Genomic DNA, 16,154 nt, shown 5'->3' on the forward strand with positions numbered 1-16,154 from the left:
GAGATCTGGGCTAGAGCAAGGGCTACTGTATCAGCACTTTTTGGGAACCTGTTGGAAATGCTGATTCCTGTTAAATCAGAAACTCTGGACTGGAGTCCACAGTTTGCAGTCTAACAAATTCTCCAGGAGATTCTGATGCGGCTAGTGTAAGAATCACTGCTGTAGATGATAAAGAATAGGTGACATTTTGTTCATATAATTATGTATCATGATGTACATGAAGTAGGAATAAAAATAAATCCTGAAATAATTTGGGGACTTCGTTATTGATAATCTTTGATGATGATTAGTTACTTTTTACAAAACCTCCTGCTAATTGGAAAAAAAATAAGATTGGGTCATCAGAGAAGTAAGAGGAGAAATTTTTACCAAAGTAGTTATGTAATCCCAGATTTATTTTTTCTACTATTTGACAACTGCCCTCCTCCATCTATATACAGAAGAGCTAAACTACAGATTTGCTTAGCAAGTCACATATGACAGTATCTGGAAGTATGGGCAGGTACATGGCCTAAAGACTTACAGATATGCCATGGTCCTCAGATCATCAGAATCAGTTGGACTTCTGTTAAAACCAAATGCTGGGCTCCACCATCTGGAGTTTCTGATTCATTAGGTCTGCAGGAGGGCTTGAAATTTTGCCCTTTGAAGTTCCCACATGAACTGAAGCTGAGCTGGCTGATGTGGAGGCCATACATGAGAACCAATGGCTTGGGTGAATCCTCCTGACTATTAATATGAATGTTAAGTTTAGGTATAGTCATTGCAGTATTTCTCTGTTGTATTAGGTCCTGACACATCCCTTTAATTTTTCAGACTTTTTGACCTAGAGCTTTTAAACTTAGTGGATCCTACATATATCTTTGTTTCTCTTCGGTATTTTCATAAGCTTTTCTGTAGCACCCCAATGGCTAGCAGCACCTCCTCCTCCCAATTTGGTTAATTTACAGGAAAACATTGTTCTTTGCTCGCTCTGTTGTCAGCTGTCAGCTTGTCAGCTAGTGTTTGTAAGTACAATTGGAACAGATGAACTATTTGGCTTGAGTTGGTATTTCACTGTGCTTATGAAATGCAAGAATTCATGAAAGTGGGAGAATCCATGTTTCCATAATGTGATATGGTTGAATTTTTTTTTTCTAAGTGCTGATTATGTTAGCCAGGTTTTATTTGTTCTTCCTTCTGTGATTCATTTTCTACGGTTTTGGGAAATTCATTAGAATATGAAACTATGGAAAACAATGTTGGCATGTGCATCAGTACATTTATTCCAAGACTCTTTCACCCTTAGACCTATTTCCACTCAGGCATTTGAAGCATTTACAAGAAAAAGGCTTTTGCTCTCCTTTCTTGCTCTCATGTAGAATGAAGTGTTTTCTCTGGTACGAAACAAAGTGTGGCATAATTGCAGAGAACTTTGCTTGTTATGATGCAATACTTTGCTGAACAGAAGACAAAATCATGGCTCCTAATGACTGTTAGGTTTCAAAAAGCCTAAATGTTGGAGGGTGTGCCTGTGTGTGTATTTTAAGAGGCTTATTCCCCCTCTCCCCGCCCTTTATTATACTGCCCCTGATAGTTTAATAGCTGTACTGATCTGTAAATATTATACATTTTAGGAACAAATTCAGCTAATATTTATTGTTAAGTATGTATAGATACTTTTACATACACTGGCAATTTGGGAAAAGTCTTGAGGATGCAAAAGGGTGGGTATCAAATAAGATGCCTAAATAATTTAAGCATAGTATTTTAAAGGCATATAACTAAGAACTATGTTAGTTTTTACAGCCATCTAAAAATAAATATTTTAGGTGTTAATTTTAAAGAGGCGGATACTAAGTTAAAGTGTCAAATAATTTCAAGTAATAACTTATAAGTAACTCCATTTTTAATGAAAGCTTTATTTTGGTTTTAAAATGCAACTCTTGGGTGGCACGGTTAAATTAGAATGATCAATTCTGATAGATCCAGAAGAATGATCCAATCCATTGGCTCCATTCCAAGAGAATGATCAACTTTAAAGTAAAAAGTAAAATAAAAATAAATACGAAAGGATTGATGGAAACCTTGATCACATTTCCTTTGGCAATGAAAGTAATGTCCTACTCTCATAAGAATGAGTGTACAGTATCAGAGTTATTTTATAAATTAACTCAATTATCTGCTGCCATAATAGATTTGATATTTATATAGTCACTTCATGAATTCCATAATAAATTATTTGATGTCAGGAAGAGTTAAAATCAATAATCCAGAAAGAATTTTTAAATTTCATATGTATTTTATATAATCCATTTTTATTTTTTATTTTATTTCTCTTATTGAGTACTAGAAGGCTTTTAAATTCTAGATACTAATTTGCTAACCCTTTGTTATTACATGCAAGTTTATTCTAATCTGTAGTCTGTCTTTAGACTTTTAAAATATCTTTTGATAAGCTATTATATTTTTAGTAGAGTCAGATAATCAAAATTTATTATGGTTTGTTTTATTACATTTTACTTAAAAAATTATATTCTCTGCCCCCAAATTATAAATATAGTTTCTTATGTTTCCTTCAAAAGGATTTAAAATTCTGTTTTTCATACCTTGGTCTTATTTCCTCTGTGTGTGCATGTGTGTGATTATTCAGTTTTAATTTTTTAAATTATATTTAATAGTCCAAGTACCATTTGCTGCAGTTACAGTTCCTTTCCAGATACTGAACTTATTGAAGGCAGTTTTGGGCTCCCTTTTCTGTTCCACTGATCTTTTATCTCTCCCTGGGTTGGTATACACTCTTAACTCCCATAGCTGGATATGTGTTCAGGAACAAATTCATTTCACCCTCTTGGTGTTCTCCTAAATTGTCTTGGCTATTCGGTAATTTGTTTTTCTGCTTAAATCCTATAATCATTTTGCCACATTACAGCAAAAATCTTCTTGGGATTTCTTTTGAAAATGCATTAAATTTTGATTAATTTGGAGACATCTAACATCTTTGTTCTATGAAGACTTTATAGCTTCAAGACTGTTAATGAGTTTTTTTTATTATGTTAATCACCATACATTACATCATTAGTTTTTGATGTAGTGTTCCATGATTCATTGTTTGTGCATAACACCCAGTGCTCCACGCAGAATGTGCCCTCTTTAATACCCATCACCAGGCTAACCCATCCTCCCACCCCCCTCCCCTCTAGAACGCTGTTTGTTTTCAGAGTCCATCGTCTCTCATGGTTCGTCTGCCCCTCCAATTCCCCCCCTTCATTCTTCCCCTCTTGCTATCTTCTTCTTTAAAAAAAAAAGAATGAGTTCTTCTATCCATAAACAGCATATATATTTCCACTTATTTAGGTGCTTTACCTAATTTGTTAATAGAAATCTATAATTGTGCCTAAAAACATCCTGTACTATTGTTAGAATTTTTCTTTGATATTAACTAGATAATAGCAAACAAAATTTTGAGTATTTTATTGAAGTATGGTTGACATACAATGTTACATTTTTTTAATTGAAGTGTTATAGACAATTCCAGGTGTACAACATAGTGATTCACCAATTCTGTATCAAGTATAGTTGCCATCCGTGACCATGTAACTTATTAATAATAGCAACAACCTAGAAGTAATTTTTCTGTTTGTATCTAAGGTACTTTAATATTTAATGTTATATATTATTATTTTATAAGCATGCCTGAAAATGGAATTTTCTCTTTTTTTTTTATCTTCAAAAGGGAGAAGCAGGACCTCCAGGTGCTCCAGGTCAGGATGGATCACGAGGAGAGCCTGTGAGTACCTTTTGAATTCAGTTCTAAAGACTGAAGTTCTTTTCCTGTCATAAAATCCTCTATTTAAATACTCCTCTCAGGTTCCCTGTGCTTTGTTCAGTGACTTCCAGACTTAGAGGTTAAAGCAGCTCTTTGTGGAACATTGTAAAATATTGAAAAATTTAATCGTTTTTTACAAAACAGGAAGAATGTCACTAGCAGAAAATTCACGTGCAGTATAAATTACAATCATGAGTACTTGTGCCCACACAAACAAATGGCTAATACGAACAACATGGTCTGTTGCTGAGCCTTCAGTGAGTGTCACTTTGACACTGGTTCATTGTTTTGTAGTATGCCCACTGGGGTCATGTGTTCAATAAAAATTGGCATAAGGAAAAATGATTGAGAAAGTACTGGAGCTGAATCCTGGATATATGTGTTTTCAGCAAGTGTGCCAGATGACTCAACTTCACTTGCCATTTTCCCCAACTTTTATTCCTACAACTCATGGCCAACATTGGCCAACATTGAAATACCTGCTGGTCTCATTTTATTCATCAAAGTAACTTAAGGGGTATTTAAATTTAGGGGAATTTGCAGCTTATTTTGGGGATGACTAGGTTAAGAAATTTAAAAATAGCCAAGATACGTTGCATTTTTTCACAGTGTTCAGGTGAGTACTCAGAATTCAAATATTGGACAAAGAGGGAGAGCAGAATCACCAAAGCTTTTTAAGTTGGGTGAATGGATTGACTTACTCTTAGACTCATTCAATCAAATATTTTTTGAGTTCTCATCTTGTGTATTATAATGCACTGGGGCAAGTTCTCTATGTATCTACTGCCTTCACAGAGCTTATAATCTAGTTTGGAAGACAGCAAAAAAATGATGCAAATAATTACCAACCTGAGGCAGTTTATAGTAAGTGCCGAATAGGGAATTTAACATGGAATCAGAAGGCCAGGGTTTAAAGATAATTTCTGTTACATTCCAGCTGTGCAAGCTTGTGTAAATCAGTTCACATCTCTGAAAACCTTTCTCCTTATCTGTGAAGTGTACATACTTAAGATATCCACTTTGCTGTGTTGTTGTGAGGCTTTCATAGGAAACATATGGAAAAAAACTATGAAAACATTGCACAAATGCATAGAGTCCTCCTAAGCGCAGAAAGAATATAGGTGGGAATACGAACTGGCACAGCCACTGTGGAAAACAGTATGGAAGCTACTCAGAAAATTAAAGTAGAACTACCCTATGATCCTGGAAATGTACTACTGGCTATTTACCCAAAGAATATGAAGACACAAATTCAAATAGCTACATGCACCCCGATGTTTATTGCAGCATTATTTACAATAGCCAAATTATGGAAGCAGCCCAAGTGTCCATCGACTGAAAATGGATAAAGAGGTGATTTTATATCTATCTGTCATCTATCTATCTATATAGGTATAGATATATGAATATTATTCAGCCATAAAAAAGAATGAAGCCTTGCCATTTGCAACAACACGGATGAAGCTAGAGAGTATTACGATAAGAAAAATAAGTCAGTCAGAGAAAGACAAATACCATGATTTCACTCATGTGGAATTTAAGAAGCAAATAAAAGGGAAAAAAAAGAAAAATCAAGAATCAGACTATTACAGACAACAACTTAATGAATGCTAGAGGGGAGAGTGGCGGGGGATGGGTTAAATAGGTGATGGGGATGAAGGAGTGTACTTATGATGAGCACCAGGTGAGGTATGAAATTAATGAATCACTATATTGTACACCTGAAACTAATATAACACTGTGTTCACTAACTTGAATTAAAGTAAAAACTCAACAAAAAAAAGAATGTAGAAAGGGAATCTTGTATCTTGAGGTGATCGAGAAGTTTTTATCAAGGATTTGGGGCTAGATTTGATCATAAAAGGATGACTGGGAAAGAAAGGAAGACCAGAGGGAGGAGCATGAGTGAAGACACACAGGTAGGATGGTTAAGTGTGTGCCTAAGAAATAATGAGATGATTTGAAAGCGGCCCTGAGGCTGCAGTGATAGGAAGTGAAGTTGGGAAGGTGGGATAGGTTCATCAGATGGAAATCCTCGACTGTGAATTCGGGAAGTAAGCTCTATTCACTTGGCATGGCAGTGATGTGAGAAAAAAAGAGTTAACATGATGCAGAGTAGTGCTTTAGAGGTAATTATGAGCTACATGTGTATGCAGGATGGACTGAAAGGAGAAGAGATTGGAATCAGGACACTAACAAGCTGGCTATTTTGACAGACCGGGCACAGGCAAATAAGGCCTCAACAAGGATGTGAATTGGACTGGAGTGTGAGCTCATATCTGACTCATAATTTTTATGATTAAGGAAGAATTCTAAGACTTGCTAACTGGATATGAGAACCGGGTATGTTTGTTTCTGTTCTTCTTGTGAGAGAATGTAAGGTGTGTGTGCACACAAACACATGGGTGTGCAGGTACGCGAACACAGGGGGCGGGGGAAGGAAGACAGCTGAGAGAACCAGAAAGTTGAAAAGAAAGAGAAGATGGAAATAAGAGACAGTTGAAATGAAAACCAGGTTATAATTTGAGTTGGTTATGTTCAAAATCTTGGTGAGTCAGTTATTTGGAATTTATGACTCATTTTCCCACAGAAACAATGTTAGAAAGGGCAGACTGACCAGCAAGTCTACAGGAACCATCATGTGACAGGAGCAGCATATATTTACATGAAAAATAATACGATTGCAATCCTGTTAATGAAACCAAATAGAATAGGGAATTAGAAGTGCTTGAGGGGCTGTTTTCCTCTTCCAAGGCTGCCTGTTTCTCCCTGCAGCCAGAAGCAGATGCTGATTTGTGTTTTCCTCTGCCCTTCCTGCCCCCACTTTACTCAAGATTGACCTCTGTCTAGAACTTTTGCACTAGCGTAAATTTCCATCTCAGGCCCTTCTGATTTCAACCTTTCTTTGCTCCCTCCCAACATTCACCGCATTCGCAGAATGTGTAAGGCATTGGGTTTAGTGAGAGGGAAGTACAGAGACTGCCCATGGAGGCTTACACCCTCGCAGAGGAGAGAGACTGTAAAAGGATAAAGAAACAAAAGCTAAATCACAGAGTTCTAAAAAAGGCAAGCAAGGTGCTGGGGCAGGGAATGGTAGTGGGTTAGCAGAAGTATTTAGAATATAATCTCTTCTAAACCAGCCAGGTAGAAAACTGGGAGTTACCAAGAGAAACTCTTCAGACTCTTTCCTACTCCATCCCACCAGATCACAGAAGGCAAGAACGGTCCTTTGCCCCTTCTCTCCCTCTGTCTCTCTTTCCTGCCAACCATGGGAGAGGAAACCAGGTTTCCTATGCCAGAAGACATACTCTCTTAGGAAAGCAATTAATAGATTGAGCATCTAAAATTGGCCCATGTTATCTGGATAGAATTCTTCTGGTCTGTATTCTTTTACACTGAAGAACAGAATTATGAACTATTCTCTTCTTTAGGCCATTAATGAAAACTTGGTTGTTAGAAGTAACATCCTTGGGGCACCTGGGTGGCTCAGTTGGTTAAGCAACTGCCTTCGGCTCAGGTCATGATCCCGGAGTCCCGGGATCGAGTCCTGCATCGGGCTCCCTGCTCAGCGGGGAGTCTGCTTCTCCCTCAGACCCTGCCCCCTCTCATGCTCTTTCTCTCTCTCATTCTCTCTCGAATAAATAAATAAATAAATAAAATCTTTAAAAAAAAAAAGACGTAACATCCTTTGAGGACTGATCTTTACCATTTTTGGAAAAGCTTTGAAAACAGGAAAAAAATGAAAGTTTATGTATTCGATGATGCAAAGAAATGAATACTCTTCCATTGTGTGTGGATGCTGCATATAAGTATTTATAATGAATGATTTGGCCCCACTAAAAAGGACATGTTCACTTTATTTGTTCTATAATGTGACAGCCAAGAAAACTAATGGAGCTTAAGTTGGAAGGACAGAAGCTCTTAGAAAAATGCTTTAAAGCTAATTAAACACAGCTTATAGCAGCTGGATGATGACTCATCCCTGTAAGCAGATGGATAAATATGAACACTAACTGCTGGAACGCAAATTGAGGACAAAGGCTGTATTTCATTGGGAAAGGATTATATTGTCTAAAGTGCAATTACATCCTAACGGCTATACTTTGAATTTTAAAGCCTAGTATTGGTCAGTCCTAATAGTAGTTTAGCCGCAAAGGTAATTTACTTTCTAAGTGGCAAGTTATATGTACCTGACTTCAATCCAGGTGACTGTAAACTCCATTCTAACACTTGGTGGACCTATTATAGTTGGTTTCAACCATGTAATGCTGTGTTGAAGGATTATATAATCTTGTCACTCACTCAACAAACATTTACTGAGTGCCTTGTACCAGACATTATATTACTCAAGGAGAATGTGAAGACTAATTTGTCACGGCCATGCCCTCCAGCATTCATGAGCCAGCAGATGACAGTGTAGTAGAAATGTTAGGGAGATAGGCACAGGGGATCTTGTGAAGTTGGAGAAGATGTGTATAACACTAAATGAGTTCAGGACCATCTGAGCCCGATTCATTCTTCTTTTCTTTTCAATAATAGCATTATTGAGATATAGTACACATACTGTATGTTTCACTTGTTTAAAGTGTATAGGGATATGTTGCTAAACAAGGTACTCTCTTATCCAAATTCTGGAACATAAATAGGACTTGGCTAGTTGTTTGGCCTGGCAAGGCAGAAACTTGTAGTATGTTCCAAAATGTAGAAGTAAAAAAAAAAAAAAAAATCATGATACTTTAGAAAAAGCTGATTCTAGTTCAGGCTGCTTAGGAGTTATGGAAGGAAGGAATGGGATAGAAATACAAGATGAGGTTGTGGGTGTAGGTAGCAGCCCTGTCTGTGTCGTTCGAACTTAAATCCGAGAATGGTGGGATCTTTTAAAGGTTTCAAGTAGGTGAATTGATCAGATTCAGAAAGTTTGAGAAAGATCACTCTGACAGCAGAGTAGAGGATGGATGAAGGTGAGCCAAGGTATAGAGGACCGAGCCTGGCAGCCGGCTAGCTGAGCTCTGCCCCTGCAGTTACAACCAGGCCAGGAACATTCAGAGTGGGGGGGCAGGACGAGTGGGACTGATTTGAAATGAACTGAAGTGGAACCAGCAGAGCTTGAGGATTAATTGGATGTCGCACTTAAGACGAAAAAGGTTGATTTTCAAAGTCCTACCTCATGGATGATGACATAGGAAGACCAAGCAATAAGCAGAAAAGAGAGCAAGAAGAATCAGTGTGGGCTGGGGGAGGATCCTAAAAGTATTGTCAAATAGAACCTATCTAGATAATAACAAAGGCATTTAAATAGGTGGCCTATGCTTTGGGTAATTAGCAAAGAATAGACACGACTAATAAAATTCTAATAAGAAATAGTGGGTCAGGGGCGCCTGGGTGGCTCAGCCGTTAAGCGTCTGCCTTCAGCTCGGGTCATGATCCCGGGGTCCTGGGATCGAGCCCCACATCGGGCTCCCTGCTCGGCGGGGAGCCTGCTTCTCCCTCTCCCGCTCCCCCTGCTTGTGCGCTATCTCCCTCTCTCTGTGAAATAAGTAAATTAAAAAAAAAAAAAAGAAAAAAAAGAAATAGTGGGTCAGATTCAAGGAAATTTTAGGAGAATTTTGTGAATACTACGGATAGTAGGTTGAAAAATACTCCCCTCCCTCCCCACCAGGATCATCAGACTCTAATGCCTGAAACCTGTAAATGTTATCTCATTTGATTAAAGGGTCTTTGCAGATGTGATTAAATTAGGATATTGTGATGAGGAAGTTATCCTGGGTTATCTGAGGGGTGGCTGATCCCAGTTGAAAACCCTAAGAGCAGAACTGAAGCTTCTCAGAGGCCAGCCCTGAGATCATGGTGGCTGATATTGGAGCAACGTGGCCCCAAGTTGAGGAATGCTGGCAGCTCCAAGTTGGTAGAGACGAGGAATGGATTCTCCCCTAGAGCCTCTGTGGGGAGTGCAACGCTATCAAGACCCGGACTTCAAACTTCTGGCCTCCAGAACTGTGAGGGAATAAAATAGTGTTGTTTTAAACAACCAAGGATGTGGTGATTTTTTACTGCAGGCACAGGAAACTCGCACACTGGGCTTTTCATCTAGTAACATTTTGTTTAGCAATGGGCCCGTGTAAAAAGGCATGTGAGCACATACTGATACCGAGCAAACACTTGGCAGCACCTGTACTGATTAAAAACATTTGGGATTAAAGCAAATCAACAAGTTTAAATGACGATTTGGTTAAAAGCAGGGCTCTTCAGCCACCACTATTTTCTGATTGATAAATTTCGTTAACCTCTCACGTGTTTTTAAAAACTTAGTTCATCCACTTCTCGATTTTCTGCATTTTTGCATCATTCTGTTTAGTAACTTTTAGCCCATGTGTCTTCTCTGTACTCCTCATCATCTTGCAAAGTAGGAACAGTTTTAATGTCCGATACTAAATGTATTACGCATATAAACTGTGTAAAATGTATACATACCTAAACATAATTTAAAATGAGATACTTTATGAATGTGTATGTATAAGAAATAATTTATGTGGTAAACATACAGTTTAATCCTGTTTTGGTTATTTTGCGTATTTTTTTCTCCAGGCCTGTTTTTGATGTCTGTTAGGTTCTATTTTTGCTTATTGGTACTTTATTTTCTCCCCTGAGCATGCCATTGTTTTTGTAAGACATTATAAAAAAATTAAGGGCTGGATTTTGAGTATTTTACAGTGTTTCAGTTTTTAAAAAAGATCTTAAGCTTGTCAGACTACATTTTGTGCCAAGGAATAAAGAAAAATCAGATTGCTTCAAGGAATCCTCAGTTGTTGGAATTATATTTTCTGAACTTCTCACCAATAACTGCTTTTATCTTGGACAGTTAGGTGGATGAGGTGACAAGGCAGCAGCCCACCAAAATTCACCAGTAGTTGAAAACCGAAAACTGGAAACACTTGTATTTGACCAAATTATGATGACCAGCTACTTTGCCATAGCTAGTTGTTGCTGGCCAAACTCTCTGCAGTATCCATGTTTCCTCTGCTGCTTCATCTTCGCAATTCTTGACCTGGTGCTCAATACTGGTGACCTGCTGTATCTAGTGTTACATTTTTGCTCAGTCTGAGGCATTTGCTTGCTAGTTCTCTCCTGATCGACCAGCCCCGGGTGGCTCAGGGTGAAGATGTGTAGGCAGGGCCTGGATCCCATTCCTTGAGTCAAGATCCCTGAAGCTTCATGAGGATGAGAGAAAGGATGATACATTTTCTGGACCTATGGAGGTGAGCACATGTTTCTTAAATAAGGATGTGTTAAGCCTTTGTATTCTGGAAATGTTTGCTGTATCATTTTCCTAGGGATGAAGATGTGAGGGTCACTGTACTATATCTGAGGACATTGGCTCATAGAGGCTTTTGCTGCCTTTCCTCATGTCTTTCAAATTCTTGCTAAACTGCATGTTGTGCTTGTAATGTTAGCTGCTGAACTGGTCCGAGTCATCATGTTCTTAAGAGACAAATAGGTCTTTTGTTTCATCACCTTCTCTTTGGGGTGATTATTTGACATGTTATTTTTATGCTTATAAAGCCAAAGACATCCATAAAATTCTTGGGAAATTTCATGTTGAAAGGCTATGGTGGTTTCCCGTGTGGTATAATTCACTTTATTGTCTTAGTAATGTGGAGGGATCTTTATTTACCTACTTGACTGTATTTTTTATTTATATTGAGAAAAAAGGTTAAGGGGGGGGAAAAAAACCCGAATTCTGTCATTGTTCCTGTTTGATTTGCATTGAGTGGCCAGCTTTTTGAGGTCTTCTGTACAGATTTGTAACATTTTTTTCCCACTCTTGTTTCAGGCACGAGGAGGGGCACATTGTTGGTATGTGTTGAGTGAAACAACCTTAACCTGATGTCTCCTAAGAATTTCACATGGCATTTCTTAGTGTGAAGGCATCTCACTCACATAAAACAACTTAGAATGTTTGAAAAATTCAGTTGTATTTATTATTTTAATAATCCCCTGCTAATTCCAGGATTTTGTCTTAAAACCTGATTGAGAGTAACTCCTAGGATGCGTTTTGAAATAGGTTTTATCAAATGTGATCATGTACATGTCTGATTTATCTGCAGGAGTGATTGAATTTGTAAGCAATATCTGCAACATTTTCCTTTCCCAAAATATGGCTTTTGGCTTTGTAATGACTATGAAGCTATTATATTTGTCTTCTTTAAACATAAAAATCAATTGTTGGCCCATTATCTGTATAAGTTAGTTAATAAAATCCCACCAAATTTAGCAAAGGATCTGCTTAATTCTTTCCTTACAAATGATTTCACTGACGTAGTAAATGAGACCAACATCAAACTCTTTTATAAAGCAACATTGTGGATTTTAAATTTGGAGCCTCTGTGTCTACAGTACTGATCATTTTTCTGGTTGTTTGAAGAAATCTCTTAAATATGTTTATTGTACTCACCATAGCACATACCCTCCCCAATGTCTATCACCCAGCCAACCCATCCCTCCCACCCTAACCACTCCAGCAATCTTCAGTTTGTTTCCTGAGATTAAGAATTCCTTGTATCAGTGAGATCATATGGTACATGTCTTTCTCTGATTGACTAATTTCACTCAGCATAATACCCTCCAGTTCCATCCACATCTTTGCAAATGGCAAGAGTTCATTCCTTTTGATGGCTGCATAATATTCCATTGTGTATATATACCACCTCTTCTTTATCCATTCATCTGTCAATGGACATCTTGGCTCTTTCCACAGTTTGGCTATTGTGGACATTGCTGCTATAAACATTGGGGTGCACGTACCCCTTCGGATCCCTACATTTGTATCTTTGGGGTAAATACGTATCCAGTAGTGCAATTGCTGGATCGTAGGGTAGCTCTATTTTCAACTGTTTGAGGAACCTCCATACCATTTTCCAGAGTGGCTGCACCAGCTTGCATTCCCACCAACAGTGTAGGAGGGTTCCCCTTTCTCCACATCCCCGCCAACATCTGTCGTTTCCTGACTTGTTAATTTGAGCCATTCTGACTGGTGTGAGGTGGTATCTCATTGAGGTATTGATTTGGATTTCCCTGATGCCGAGCGATGTTGAGCACTTTTTCATGTGTCTGTTGGCCATTTGGATGTCTTCTTTGGAAAAATATCTGTTCTTCATGTCTTCTGCCCATTTCTTGATTGGATTATTTGTTCTTTGGGTGTTGAGTTTGATAAGTTCTTTATATATTTTGGTTACTGATATGTCATTTATTTGATATGTCATTTGCAAATACCTTCTCCCATTCTATCGGTTGTCTTTTGGTTTTGTTGACTGTTTCTTTTGCTGTGCAAAAGCTTTTTATCTTGATGAAGTTCATTTTTGCCCTTGCTTCCCTTGCCTTTGGTGATGTTTCTAGGAAGAAGCTGCTGCAGCTGAGGTCAAAGAGGTTGCTGCCTGTGTTCTCCTTTAGGATTTTGATGGACTCTTGTCTCAATTTAGGATTTTCAACCATTTGGAGTCTATTTTTGTGTGTGGTGTAAGGAAATGGTCCAGTTTCGTTCTTCTGCATGTGGCTGTCCTATTTTCCCAACACCATTTGTTGAAGAGACTGTCTTTTTTCCACTGGACATTCTTTCCTGCTTTGTCAAAGATGAGTTGACCGTAGAGTTGCGGGTCCATTTCTGGGTTGTCTATTCTGTTCCATTGATCTATGTGTCTGTGTCTGTTTTTGTGCCAGTACCATACTGTCTTGATGATGACAGCTTTGTAATAGAGCTTGAAGTCCAGAATTGTGATGCCGCCAGCTTTGCTTTTCTTTTTCAACATTCCTCTGGCTATTTGGGGTCTTTGCTGGTTCCATACAAATTTTAGGATTATTTGCTCCATTTCTCTGAAAAAATGTAGATTGCATTTTGATAGGGATTGCATTGAATGTGTAGATTGCTCTAGGTAGCATTGACATCTTCACAATATTTGTTCTTCCAATCCATGAACATGCAACGTTTTTCCATTTCTTTGTGTCTTCCTCAATTTCTTTCATGAGTATTTTATAGTTTTCTGAGTATAGATTCTTTGCCTCTTTGGTTAGATTTATTCCTAGGTATCTTACGGTTTTGGGTGCAATTGTAAATGGGATCGACTCCTTAATTTCTCTCTCCTGTCTTGTTGTTTGTGTATAGGAATGCCACTGATTTCTGTGCATTGATTTTATATCCTGCCACTTTACTGAATTCCTGTATGAGTTCTAGCAGTTTTGGGGTGGAGTCTTTTGGGTTTTCCACATACAGTATCATATCATCTGCAAAGAGTGAGAGTTTGACTTCTTCTTTGCCGATTTGGATGCCTTTGATTTCTTTTTGTTGTCTGATTGCTGAGGCTAGGACTTCTAATACTATGTTGAATAGCAGTGGTGAGAGTGGACATCCCTACTGTGTTCCTGGCCTTAGGGGGAAAGCTCTCAGTTTTTCCCCATTGAGAATGATGTTCGCTGTGGGTTATTCATAGATGGCTTTTATGATATTGAGGTATGTACCCTCCATCCCTATACTGTGAAGAGTTTTGATCAAGAAAGGATGCTGTACTTTGTCACATGCTTTTTCTGCATCTATTGAGAGGATCATATGGTTCTTGTTCTTTCTTTTGTTAATGTATTGTATCACGTTGATTGATTTGCAGATGTTGAACCAACCTTGCAGCGCAGGGATGAATTCGACTTGGTCGTGGTGAATAATCCTTTTAATGTACTGTTGGATCCTATTGGCTAGTATTTTGGTGAGAATTTTTGCATCCATGTTCATCAAGGATATTGGTCTGTAATTCTCCTTTTGATGGGGTCTTTGTCTGGTTTTGGGATCAAGGTAATGGTGGCCTCATAAAACGAGTTTGGAAGTTTTCCTTCCATTTCTATTTTTTGGAACAGTTTCAGAAGAATAGATATTAATTCTTCTTTAAATGTTTGGTAGAATTCCCCTGGGAAGCCATCTGGCCCAGGGCTTTTGTTTGTTGGGAGATTTTTGATGACTGCTTCAATTTCCTTAGTGGTTATAGGTCTCTTCAGGTTTTCTATTTCTTCCTGGTTCAGTGTTGGGTAGTTGATACATCTCTAGGAATGCATCTATTTCTTCCAGATTATCTAATTTGCTGGCATAGAGTTGCTCATAATATGTTCTTATAATTGTTTGCATTTCTTTGGTGTTGGTTGTGATCTCTCCTCTTTCATTCATGATTTTATTTGTTTGGGTCATTTCTCTTTTCTTTTTGATAAGTCTGGCCAAGGGTTTATCAGTCTTACTAATTCTTTCAAAGAACCGGCTTCTAATTTCGTTGATCTGTTCTACTGTTCTTTTGGTTTCTATTTCATTGATTTCTGCTCTGATCTTTATGATTTCTCTTTTCCTGCTGGGTTTAGGCTTTATTTGCTGTTCTTTCTCTAACTCCTTTAGGTGTAGGGTTAGGTTATGTATTTGAGACCTTTCTTGTTTCTTGAGAAAGGCTTGTATTGCTATGTACTTTCCTCTTAGGACTGCCTTTGCTGCATCCCAAAGATTTTGAAGAGTTGTGTTTTCATTTTCATTGGTTTCCATGAATTTTTTAAATTCTTCTTTAATTTCCTGGTTGACCCATTCATTGTTTAGTAGGATGCTCTTTAGCCTCCATGTATTTGAGTTCTTTCTGACTTTCCTCTTGTGATTGTGTTCTAGTTTCAAAGCATTTAGCACTGTGAATTGTGTAAGACTGTTGAATCACAGAGCTGTACCTCTGAAACAAATAGTACATTGTATGTTAAAAAAAAAAAGATAGAAGAAAGGAAAAATGAAGGGGAGGAATTTGGAGGGGGAGACGAACCATGAGAGACTGTGGACCCTGAGAAACAAACTGAGTGTTCTAGAGGGGAGGGGGGTGGGGGTATGGGTTAGCCTGGTGATGGGTACTAAAGAGGGCACATTCTGCATGGAGCACTGGGTGTTATACGCAAACAATGAACCATGGAACACTACATCAAAAACTAATGATGTAATGTATGGTGATTCACATAACATTATAAAATAAAAAAAATTAAAAATGTTCATTGTAAAATTATTGATAAACATTAAAATGTAGTTATTTCAGTCTTTCTCATTTATTCATGTCCTTATAATTTGAAAAAGACTATTGAACTCTGAAATGACAAGAGCAATGAATGTAACTGAACCTATGAAATGATGTATGATTAGTTCTCAGAATGGGTAACATAACCTGTGGGTAAATAGAATCTCATATTGCTTACATAGGCTCACTGTTTTCACTGACATGGGGATTGGTTACATCCACCTCAGTTTTGGAGAGAATGGGTGAGAGGAAACTTGCATCACCATCTATACAGGATATTT

The 16,154-nt window shown here is 37.9% G+C and overlaps 1 protein-coding gene across 4 annotated transcripts in view; it reads left to right on the forward strand.

Moving 5' to 3' along the window:
- Positions 1-16,154, forward strand: part of COL21A1 (collagen type XXI alpha 1 chain) — a 137,945-nt gene that overhangs the window by 93,684 nt on the left and 28,107 nt on the right. For all 4 annotated transcript variants that reach the window (XM_028097801.2, XM_028097802.2, XM_088024341.1 and 1 more), the window contains one exon: positions 3,716-3,769. In XM_028097801.2, the coding sequence (XP_027953602.1) occupies positions 3,716-3,769 (54 nt within the window). The remainder of the gene's footprint in view (positions 1-3,715; positions 3,770-16,154) is intronic.

This window comes from Eumetopias jubatus, unplaced genomic scaffold, assembly GCF_037043125.1.
Source record: "Eumetopias jubatus isolate StellerSeaLion01/CBP00866 unplaced genomic scaffold, mEumJub1_p1.0 scaffold_6, whole genome shotgun sequence".
Classification (NCBI taxonomy): domain Eukaryota; kingdom Metazoa; phylum Chordata; class Mammalia; order Carnivora; family Otariidae; genus Eumetopias; species Eumetopias jubatus.